The sequence below is a fragment of the Mercenaria mercenaria genome, chromosome 9 (assembly GCF_021730395.1).
Source record: "Mercenaria mercenaria strain notata chromosome 9, MADL_Memer_1, whole genome shotgun sequence".
Lineage (NCBI taxonomy): Eukaryota > Metazoa > Mollusca > Bivalvia > Venerida > Veneridae > Mercenaria > Mercenaria mercenaria.
The window spans coordinates 83491070-83503888 of record NC_069369.1 but is presented as its reverse complement, the minus strand read 5'-3'; the positions used below and the strand labels follow the sequence as shown (position 1 = coordinate 83503888).

General features: G+C 36.5%; 1 protein-coding gene across 1 annotated transcript in view; it reads right to left on the bottom strand.

Moving 5' to 3' along the window:
• Positions 1 to 12536, bottom strand: part of LOC123547617 (GRIP and coiled-coil domain-containing protein 2-like) — a 39750-nt gene extending 27214 nt beyond the window's left edge. The window contains exons 1-2 of the mRNA XM_045334870.2: positions 12385 to 12536; positions 2928 to 3086 (exon numbers count right to left, since the gene is read on the bottom strand). Of these exons, the coding sequence (XP_045190805.2) occupies positions 2928 to 3086; positions 12385 to 12477 (252 nt within the window). The 5' untranslated portion in view covers positions 12478 to 12536. The remainder of the gene's footprint in view (positions 1 to 2927; positions 3087 to 12384) is intronic.
• Positions 12537 to 12819: the final 283 nt, after the last annotated feature.

The window sequence follows — 12819 nt, the reverse complement described above, 5'->3', positions numbered from 1 at the left end:
GGTCACAAGGTTTTTCTCTTTCAAGACCTACTGACCTAGATTTTGATTGCAGTTGACCCTGTTTCAAACTTGACCTATATATCATCAAGATAAACATTCAGACCAACATTCATACAGATCACATGAAAAATATGGCCTCTAGAGAGGTCACAATGTTTTTTCATTATTTGACCTACTGACCTACTTTTTGATGGCATGTGGCCCACTTTCGAACTTGACCTAGACATCACCAAGATGAACATTCTTACCAATTTTTATGGAGATCCATTCACAAGTATGGCCTCTAGAGAGGTCACAAGGTTTTTCTATTTTTAGACCTACTGACCTAGTTTTTGACCGTAAGTGACCCATGTTCGAACTTGACCTAGAAATCATCAATATGAACATTCAGACCAACTTTCAGACAGATCCCATGAAAAATATGACCTCTAGAGAGGTCACAAGGTTTTTCTATTATTTGACCTACTGACCTAGTTTTTGACGGCACATGACCCACTTTCGAACTTGCCCTAGATATCATCAAGGTGAACGTTCTGACCAATTTTCATGAAGATCTCATGAAACATATGGCCTCCAGAGAGGTCACAAGGTTTTTCTATTTTTAGACCTACTGACCTAGTATTTGACGGCACGTGACCCAGTTTCGAACTTGACCTAGATATCATCAAGATGAACATTCTGACCAACTTTCATAAAGATCCCACGAAAAATGTCACCTCTAGAGTGGTCACAAGCAAAAGTTTACGGACGGACTGACGCACGGACGACGGACGCTGGGTGATCACAAAAGCTCACCTTGTCACTATGTGACAGGTGAGCTAAAAATTATGTATTATGTGACTCAGCAACTTTTCTGCAATTCATGTCGGGTTCAGTTTAGTCAATAGGTTCTTGTTCTTTATTCATATACAGTTACAACAGTTTTGCACTTGTCCCTCCTATAATAAAATAAATATAACTAGAGCTATCACTAAAGGTGATTAATACACCAAGATGCCACTTTGACACGAGGTAAGTAAAATGTTGTGGTCATGACCTTTAGCCTTCAAGTGTGACCTTGACCTTCAACCTTCTGACCTGGACTGTGCACTCTGCATATCATTTTGATAATGTTAACACTAGTTTTATGAAAATTATTCCAGTAGTAGATTTGGAGGGAACACAAATTTAAGCTATCTGATCTTTGACATCTAAAAGTGATCTTGACCTGGAATGAGTGTTAGATGCATGTCATCTTGACAAAGTAAATATTTAATGCTAGTTTCACAAAAATCTTCAAAGCAGTTTAGAAGATACGGAGCAAACATTATTCTAAGATATCTAACCTTTGACCTCCAAGTATGACTCTGACCTTGGCCCAAGTGATCTGAATCATGAAGGAAAGAGACAGGAGGAAATCATAGAGAAGGGAATCAGAGAGGAATAATAGGAGAGGGAATCAGGGGAGAGAATCATAGAGGAATCATTGGAGAGGGAATCATAAAGGGAGGAATCTGAGAGGAATCATAGGGGAGGGAATCTGAGAGGAAATCATAGAGAACAGAATCAGAGAGGGAATCATAGAGAACTCATAGAAGAGGGAACCTGAGAGGAAATCAGAGGAGACAATCATAGAGGAATGATAGGTGATGGAATCTGAGAGGGAATCATAGTGGAACCATATGTGAGGGAATCTGAGAGGGATTCATAGAAAAGGGAATCTGAGAGGGAATCAATTTCATAGAGGAACTATAGGGGAGGGAATCTGAGGGGGAATCATAGGGGAGGGAATATGAGAAGGAACCATAGGTGATGGAATCTGAGAGGGAATCATAGAGGAACCATATGTGAGGGAATGTGAGAGGGAATCATAGGAGGGAATCTGAGAGGGATTCATAGAAGAGGGAATCTGAGAGGGAATCATAGAGGAACCATAGGGGAGAAATCTGAGAGGGAATCATAGAGGAATCATAGGGGAGGGAATATGAGAAGGAATCATAGAGGAATCATAGAGGAGGGAATATGAGAAGGAACCATAGGTGATGGAATCTGAGAGGAAATCATAGAGGAACCATATGTGAGGGAATGTGAGAGGGAATCATAGGAGGGAATCTGAGAGGGATTCATAGAAGAGGGAATCATAGAGGAACCATAGGGGAGGGAATCTGAGAGGGAATCATAGGAGGGAATCTGAGAGGGAATCATAGAGGAACCATAGGTGAGGGAATCTGAAAGATAGTAGGAAATCATAGATGAGGGAGAATGCAGCTATTGGGCTGCATTCTTTCAATTTCAATAAAATTTCATTTCCTCTCCAAGGACAGATTTTTAGATACACAGACTACTGAAAGATAGAGATTTTATGCATCAGATTTCTACAGATCAACAGGAAAGCTGCACTCCATATGTTATTTCTATAGCAACACAGCATGATCCACTTAGCTCTTTTTAACTACACCTATTAAAGTGTTCAATATTACTGTTTTTCAGATCTGTCACTAAATCCTACCCCATTACCTGTCATATCTTTAAAAGTTCATTGCTGATGTTAGGAACAGCAAATTATACTTAACTGGTTCTTTCAACTTCTGAATTTTTATACAAATTCAGTTTTACCTTCTGAATAAGACAAGCACTTATGGGATAGAGCACGCTTATAAAACAGCTAATGCTATACAGCCCAAAACTATTGAAACTGTATTTCAATGTCAAACTTCTATAGCCATAGTATTTGCATAGTTAAAATTGAGTTCAAAAATTTCTCAAGGCCTATATACAGCAAACACAAGCCTTCTTTATACAAATCTTGCCAGACATGCTTCTATTCAAAGTTTGACATCTCCTTCAGAGCTGCATAACCATCAGCTTGAACTCCTCCCTCTTACTGTGACACTGATCTCCTCTTACTATTGGTCTAACTGAGATAATGCTATAAAGTTTATACAAACCTTGCCTGACGTGCTTCTCTTCAAAGTCTGACATCTTTCTCGGAGCTGCTCGGCCATCAATTTGAACTGGTCCCTCTCGCTGCGACACTGGTCCAGCTCCTGGCTCAGTATCAACAAGGCCTCACATTTGCTGTCAAGTTTTCTCCTACATGCTGCAAACTGGAACAAAAATGTAATTATAGTCCAGTTAGTGTTACTGTAGCTGGTTACTATAAAAGTTGTCATTTATGTGTATACATGTTACCAATAAAAGAAATGACTAACATAAAAGGCATCCTTACTTACTGACTTCAATTTTGCCATATAATAGGACAGAGGTTAAGAAGAGAAACAATCAACATTAAGAAAATGAAGAGGAGAAAGCACAGGGACTAACTGCAGTTTGTAGATGTTTGGAGTTCTGATGCAAAGGAATTATATCACCAGGTCGCAGCCCGAGTGATATAATATTATGTATCTGAACGACAATAGTTAATCATGTATATGTATATATATCAAAGTAAAACCTATATACTGTAGTACCGAAACTGCTGCTTTGCAATAAATAATTTTTAAAGCAATATTAGTTAAAACAAAATTGCTTAGAAATCAGACTAGACTGATTTCCTATTAATTGCAATGCTCATATATTCTCTTTAAAAATGTTGAAGTTTGCTATTACACATGAACACTGTCATGTCTTGATGTTGAGCCGACATCATCAAAGTGTGCTGACGTCATGAAGTTAAATGCGACATTGCACTGGCTTAATGTGTAAATTGTTGTTAAAACCACTGAAAAAACATGAAATGAAAAGAAACTTTGCATGCGCAGATTCAGAAATCAGGGTTCTCACTAGCAATTTCAAGTTGCAGTCCGGGGACTCCCAAAGCTGAAAAAGTTGCAGTCCCAACTAGACTGACAGACAAACTTTTCGTCAAAACACAGGCCTCTATTGTACTGTCAAATTAAGTGTAGACCGACAAACATTTTGTAATCACCATTGAGATAAAAAGGTAAAGAGTAAATAGGTGAAAAATGCAATCAAAAATGAATGTAGGACAAAATCACCCCTGTGAAAATATCAAGTTTGACAATATCCCCTGTGATATTTTTTTTCTTCTTTACCTTTTTATTTCAGAATGGAAACGTATATAAACATACAGTGAAAAAAAATATATAAATTATTACTACTTTTATTTTAATACTTACTAAGAGCATAACATTAAAACATTTGGTCTAAAATACAACAAGAATGCACAGTATGTCTATGATCAATGTAATGCTTCTTCAATAACATCAGCAATTTTGCAGAAAAATAATCACGTTAAGACCACATCAACAGCATCTTAAAATCAGGGGTTCCATTTGACCCGGGACCCCGGGTCCGGACCCGGGAGATTTTCAAAAGACGCTCAAAGGACCCGGCAGAATACTTGCCTGTGCGTCCTTCGGGACCCGGGGGCATTTTCCTTTGATAATCCTTTCTCTTATCATTAATTTCCTTCAGTAAAACCATTTCCACGATAGACACGTGTATTCAAAATAAACACTCGCGGTCATGCTCTCCTGCCTTTGATCTCTGCTAAATCCCGCCCTTTCTCCTGTAGACATGCCTCGCTGATTTTTTTATCTGCAAGTTACGTCACGGCGAGTGCACATAGGTAACAAGAAATCAATGAAGTGTTAATTAATTGATAAAGCGAATCCTGTGTACTGTCAAAAAAGGCGCCAATTATTAAATTATCGTAAGCAGCTGATTACCGAGCATGTGAAAAGTGCCCTGCAAGATTTTTTCATGCCAACTTTAAATTAGACCATTGTTTAGTGATCATATCGTAATTTCAACAAGAAACTTCACAAATTTTGATGAATTTCGAAAGCAAAAATAAGTTTAGAATGTCCGTTCACGGTCTAATTACACCCGATGTCATATGCATATTTCCAAAATTCCTAAAAAAAAACCTGACTTCAGTGCAGATTTTTATGATAAGAGTAGCATCATTATTTCAGGAACTATCGCTGATTTAGCTTAGTTTGCCAAATAAACTGAGCAAAAACTACTTTCCGATGACATTCTGAAAGTGTAACAGTATTCGGATAGTACATTTTGGATACATTTTCTAGAGTGTTATAAGCACTGTTCTGTTATAAAAATGAAATGAAATATTGAAGAAAACCTAATTAAAATAACATGAATTTTGATAAATATTAGTTTACAATATGAGACTATATGACCTGAGACTGACATTTTTATTATGCTGTAACATGATCTTGGGTTTATTGTTTTCTTAGGTAAAAATCTACGTATTACTGAATAAAAAATATAGTAAATTATATTGACATGTTGGGATAGGACTCCTGTATTTTGGAAAAGGACCCTTCAAAATTTGGGCCCAAGGGTCCTGGGACTCTTGGGTTTTCGGGTCTAGTGGAACCCCTGTAAAATTACTCAGACATTCATAATTAAGCCTAATTATCACTTTTTCTAAGAAATTCTTTTTTTCTGCCAGGTAATTAGTACATGAGAAAACAATCATAGTTACTTCAAACGCAATTAGAGGTTGTTACCTATGCAATCACGCCGCAATCACATGTAACTGAGTTGATAATACATATGCCCCCAGTCTCACGGTGTAGTGGAAATGCGCAACGCTGACTGGCTATACACGGCTATCGGTGACAAGCGAGTAACTCCAACCACATTATTTTGCTCTCTAGTCAAACCTTGTGTATTCATAGGTTTATGTAATCAATTAATTTTTGTGGTTTTTGTTGGACCAATTATGCGTACAGGGACGCCGATTTCGGTGTTTCCGAGAACCCTGGAAATGTCTACTTAAGGTCAAGGTGACGGCAAAGGTGTGATCGTCAAGGTGCGTAGTGGAGGAATTTATGGAAGGATGTGTCCTCTATTGTTATGGGGGTTAGGAGGCCTTCCCCTTGGAAGTTTTGAATATAGTTATGCAAATGGTGACCTCTGTGCATTTTTGGGTCTAGATTCTGAGCAAAGCAATATCATTAATACATGTATCTTCAACTCATGAACACCATCTTGCATAATCATTCTAGCCCTAAGGTTATGTGCACTGAATTAAGGTACATAGAAAGACTTGTCTTTATTCCTAATTCATATCATGAGCTAAAACCAGGCTTTCTTCTGCCTATAAATAGTACCTGAGAAAATTTGGAATTTTCAAGTTGTAAAATTGGCCAAATTTGGAAAAACAAGAGGATCATGATGACCCTGGATCGCTCACCTGCGCTACATGTTTCAAATGTCAAACTGATGCTAAAATATTAAGAAAGTAGGTCAGTAGGTCACATTTGTGGTCACTGAACATCAGTTTTAAGATCGGTATGCAAAACGGTACATGTTATCCAGATTTCCAGACTGTATCTTAAGAAACAAGAAAGTAGGTCAGTAGGTCATATTCATGGTCACTGAAATTAAGTTTTAAGATCAGTCTGCAAAACTGTACATGTCATCCAAATTTCAAAGCTGTATCTTAAAAAACAAGAAAGTAGGTCAGTAGGTCACATTCATGGTCACTGAAAGTCAGTTTTGAGACCGGTGTGCTAAACTGTACATGTCATCCAAATTTCAAGGCTGTATCATAAAAAACAAGAAAGTAGATCAGTAGGTCACATTCCACATGATCCAGATTGAACTTAGCCTAAAGATCACCAAGATTAACATTCTGACCAAGTTTCATAGAGATATTATCATAAATGTGGCTTTTCCTTTGATTTGACCTGGTGACCTAGTTTTTGACTCCACCTGACCCAGATTTAAACCTGACTTAAAAGATCATTAAGATTAACATTCTGACAAAGTTTAATTAAGATATGGTCATAAATGCCGCCTCTAAAGTGTTAGCTAGCTTTTCCTTTGATCTGACCTGGTGACTTAGTTTTTGACCCCACATGACCCAGATTTGAATTTGGCCTAAATATCATCAAATTTAATATTCTGACCAAAGTCTAGTAAGATATGGTCATAAATGTGGCCTCTAGAGAGTGTTAAATAGCTTTTCCTTTGATTTGAACTGTTGACCTAGTTTTAGACCCCACATGACCCAGATTCCAACTTGACCTAAAGATCATCAAGAGAAACATTCTGACCAAGATTCAGGAAGATACAGTCATAAAGGTGGCCTCTAGAGTGTTAACAAGCTTTTCCTTTGATTTGACCTGGTGACCTAGTTTTTGACCCTACATGACCCAGGTTTAATCTTGACTTAAAGATCATCAAGATTAACATTCTGACCAACTTTCATTAAGATATGGTCATAAATGCTTCCTCTAGAGTGTTAGCTAGCTTTTCCTTTGATTTGACCTGGTGACCTGGTTTTTGACCCCACCTGATCCAGATTTGAATTGACCTAAATATCATCAAGATTAACATTCTGACCAAGGTTCATTAAGATATGGCCATAAATGTGGCCTCTGGAGTGATAACTAGCTTTTCCTTTGATCTGACCTATAGACTATAGATTCACTTGAAATAGTTAAATTTACATTTGGTGTCATCATACCTGTTACAGCGAATATCATACTTTGCAAAATTTATGGGAAACCGGTGTGACGGTGACGTGATTCGCTGCGTTCTCGTAATGGCTTTAGAATTTTTTTGTTTGTTTGCACTCCAGGCAGAAACTTGAGGGCCTTTACACTTCCTTACTGTTTAAAAAGTGTTTTTCAGTTGCATATACATTTTTCATTAAGAAAAAGAAATAAAAGAATCATGCTGTGACTGATTTGAGGTGCTCTGCGGACTGTATACCACTAGCTGCTATTTTCGCGTTACATCTGGTCTCGCGGTATTTGATTTTTGCGAGAACAACAATGTGCAGCGCTCTCTACAGTAAACACATTTGACCTTCTCTGAAAGCTGATTACGTTTCACACCCTATTTTTGTAAACGTAGGTCAATTATTTTTAAATGCTCTCTTCGATCATTTGACTAAGTAAAATCGGTAATGAATTGTGTGTTGTCCATATATTTGACGGAATTACCCTTCCACTGTGTTAATTTTACATTGCAATAATTTTTAATGTCTTACTCACGAAATTTATTTTGAAAATTTAGGGGTCCTATACATTTTACACTTTCACAGGAAGCGCTTTACTAAGTCGGATGCCGTACTGCGAAATTAGAATTAACTCCCTTGGCCAAAGTGAAAGTCATATGCACCCGAAACACGATGGGTTTAAAGTAAACAAGGACTAGAAAAATGATTTTCTACTTGAAATAATAGTGGAAAAGAAAAGCTTTAGGAAGTTAATAGGAAATTATAGCAACATAGTATTGTTTTTCTTTCCTTTACTCATTTATTCCCTTAGTTAGTACGCGAAAATAGCTGCAAACATGGTACATAAACCCAGGAAGGTCTAATACGGGGAGCAGAAACTCCGTATAAATCAATACATTTATCTGTATTATGCTGTCGTCCATACCTGTAAATATCGACCAGTCGTTAGCGATCGATATTTTGTTTTCGCCACTATCGATTAGCGTGTAATCTAGCATATTACCTCATGTTAATCATGGAGTTATAACACTTATTGTTCAAAGGGTTTACCAGTCACATGTTAAGTGGCGATAATTAGATGATCAGAAATTGATCTAAAGGGATTCTGAAGCAAAAACAGCATGCGACTGCATGTGGTGATATGCTTAATTATTATATGAATTAACTCGAGCTCACTTCCCTGAAGAAATATTTTACCACGCAACTTCAAACCTTTATCAAAGGGCCGATTTTTGTTGGATTTGAATAAAAACAAGAGCTGTCGGAGGACAGCAACGCTCGACTATTCAACAGCCTTGTCAATTGAATGAATACAAAAGTTGAAAAAGGGGCATAATTTTGTAAAATGCAAAGTAGAGGTATTGAACCTCTGTACTGCATGTCATATCATGACAGTGAACAAGTGTGTGAAGTTTCAATCCTTTCCAATTTGTGGATACTGAGATACCAGCTTACATACAAAAACTTAACAAAAAATGCTAAGTCAAAGGGGCATAATTTTGTAAAAATGCCAAGTAGAATTATGGGACCTTCACAGTGAAAATTTAGATCATGACAGTGAACAGTGTGTGAAGTTTCAATCCATTCAATTAGTGGATACTGAGATATCAATTACATACAAACATTTAACCAAAAACTGCTAAGTCGAAAAAGGGCATAATTTTGAAAAAAAGAGAGTAGAGTTATGGGACTTGCTTAGTGCATGTCAGATCATGATAGTGAACAAGTATGTGAAGTTTCAATCCATTCCATTAATAAGTACTGAGATACCAGCTTACTACAAAACCTTAACCAAAAATTTCTAAGTCGAAAGGGGCATAATTTTTGTAAAAAAGCAAAATAGAGTTATGGATCCTGTGCAATGTAGATCAGTTCATCACAGGAATAAGTGTGTGAAGTTTCAATCATTCCCACAAGTGGTTACTGAGTTACCAGCTTACATACAAAACCTTAACCAAAAATTCTAAGTCGAAAAGGGCATAATTTTGTAAAAAAGCAAAATAGAGTTATGGAACCTGTGCAATGTAGATCAGTTCATCACAGTGAATAAGTGTGTGAAGTTTCAATCCATTCCACAAGTGGTTACTGAGTTACCAGCTTACATACAAAACCTTAACCAAAAATTTCTAAGTCGAAAAAGGGGCATAATTTTGTAAAAAAGCAAAATAGAGTTATGGAACCTGTGCAGTGTAAGTCAGTTTGTCACAGTGAATAAGTGTGTGAAGTTTCAATCCATTCCCACAAGTGGTTACTGAGATACCAGCTTACATACAAAACCTTAACCAAAATCGGGACGCGGACGCCGACGCCGACGCATGGGCGAGTGCAATAGCTCACTATTCTATGAATAGTCGAGCTAAAAATGGAAAATAACAGAAAGCTGACACTTTTCTTAATCTTGTAGAGCCATAATTATAATTATTGTTTATAATGTCAGATTTCTACAAACAGAAACAAACATTCTTCTTGAACGTAGGGAATGTTTCAAATGAAATTGTTGTTTAAACTCCAAAAATTAGTTTAATAAATTTAATCTTAAAACTGATGTGTGAAAAATACAATGTATTTAAATTAAAACAACAATATTTTGTTTTAAAAAAAGGCCGACAACGAAGTTACATTTAGTATTCCGAACTTTTAGATAAAACTGCAGAAAATCATCTAGGTTTAACACGCATTTAAATGGTGAAGAACAGAGCAATTACATAAACAAATATTTTCAGGCAACAGTTTACAGTTTTGACTTGCTATTTTCATTAAAATATGTCCTAATTTTTTTGTTCTAAATACTCTGAATCAACAAGGCAAATATCATGTAAAAAACGACATCTTTCTCTCTGGGTAAGACAAGTCTAGATTTAGCCATTTTCACAGGGCGAAAAATAAGATTAATGTAGATATTTTCCATTTAAAAACAGATGCAGGCAATAATTTCATGGCAGAACTTTTGTTTTCAACAAAAAATTCAACAAATGCTTTCCCAGATTTTCACTGAAAGGACGAGTTAAACTGTACTGGTACTGATGATAAACCCGGACAGATGATAAAGTCGAACACCTTGGAAATATTCGATTGCAATCGGTTAATTATAAAATTGAACACACCATCTAATAGTTTCCACTTACAACATCAACTGGTGTAAACAAAAACAAAATTGGTAAATATTCTGTATAAATAAATGACTTACATAAATTTGTATAAAAAATATTTATCCAAAATTACTGGGGAAGAGGGTGTTTTTTTGCGCATGCTCACTGTCGAAACATGAAGGCCTGACATTTGTTAACTTTTCATTACTTGATCAGGAATGACTGTTGCAGCTTTTTGGGAAAAGTTTCAATATAATAATACCAAGAAAATTTTGTAAATGACAAAGTGTTCAGCAAAGGTTAAGCTTTATTTTGATACCGACCATTGATTTCAACTTGTAGAAATAAAAAAGTTACAGGTAAAAAACCTCATTTTCTGTTCGGGTTTATCATCAGTACCAGTAAGGCGTAAGTGTTTGAGTAATAGCAGAATAACCTACGGCATACGCTTTGATTGGACGACAGCATAAGATAAGCTAAATGCCGGTTTCCAGTCCCTGTATCAGTTGTTCCAGATAAACCGGAACCGGAAAACATCGAAAAAATTACCTAGTGTTTCCTGCAGACTCTTAAAGGGGCATGGTGCTTCCATTGAAAAAGGGCACTTTTAACGCGCGGTTTGGCATTGAAAGGGCACTTGTCGAAGAACGCTTGCCAGGGTCATTTTACAGGTGCCATTTTACATACTATTTTCACATTGCATTTAAGAAGCTTTCATATCTCAGATATGGGGTAGATATTTTGTATTATTCTTTAGGTTACCATGTTGTGAAAGAGCTTTCCTTTCTTTTGCTTAAAGATGACATTGATGATTCATACTTTCAAACATTCTTATTCTGTTACCCTCATGAAGTGTTGGCTTGCATTTACATATGTATAGCTAATATGAAATTAAGTGGCGACGACTTCTGCATCGGCGCGTCATGAATGTGCTTTGTATTACAAATCAAGACATCGGTCGATTTTAATGAATTTGGTGTCATTCTAAAGCTTAAACGTTTATATATATTTTTATAAATGATATCCGTGAAGGAATAAAATAAATCTTGTAGATAAAATCGATATAAAATATTTTGAGTCTGGTCAATTTTCATGGGTTGGTCGGCGATCGGCAAACCTTCAATATTTTATTTTTAAAGGCCTAATTAGCGCATCGAAAATGTGCGATAATCAATCTACATTTTAAATGATTACAACCTTTTAAAATAATTATCGTTTAATTGACCGTTTCAATCATATCTTCCGTAAAAAGGCTACGTGTTGCTTCACCGTCGACGTGCTAAAAACAAACAAATTTTCATCTACTGTTCCCAATTAAACTATCATAAAACAGTAATTGATTGCATAATCCTGTCAGTTCTTAATCAGGGTCATTCACGGTTGATGCACCCACGTGTCGACCTGTTGATCACAGCCGCTAATTGACGGTACAATACACGGAACATGGCCCACGGACATTGGCTTTCCAGACTGGTTTTGAAAGGGCACTTGTCAAGATAAATATACAAGCTTCATAGAATAAAAGGGCACGTGGCGCAAACGGGCGGTTTGAAGGGCAGCTTGGCAGCATTTCAAACGGGGCATGGCGCTGCGCCATGTTAAAAAGGCCTGCAGGAAACACTATTACCTCGGTATATGCCAACAACAAAGACGAATAACTATATACGGACGTTACCGTCTTTGGGATTTTCATCCCCTATAAACATCTATGATACAGAAAATTTATTTTTGGGTAATCAACAGTGATGAAATTATGATTATCTCAATCTGTCAAAATGTAATTTCAATTTTCATTCATGTATATTGTTTCTCTTGTCCGGATAATATTTTACCGGAAACGAAACGTTAGATTACCTCGTTTTTCAGCGCTTCAAGTTTATTTTCAAGTCGTGTGTATTCCTCATCAGATATTCTGACACTTGCAACATCTTGTCGTCTCCTGTTCATTTTTGCAACATCCTCAGCTTCCGCAACCTTTCATGGAAAGCTAGCCTTGTTATGAAAATGACCACTTCTACGAATTTTAGTTTTGATTGATTTATGATTTGACAAGGTAAAGAACATGTTCTACAAAATTTTACTTCTTTTTTTCTCGATACAACATCTATAGGATAAATACAAACAACTCTACATATGTATAGCTAATATGAAATTAAGTGTTAGCTATGACGCAGAAAAATCTGGAAATCTACATCTACATCTACATGATACTTCCAACAATCATTAACGATTATGACTGGAAGGCGCTTGTCTGGGCAGTGTTAAAAATGAGAAAACTCATTAGGTGCA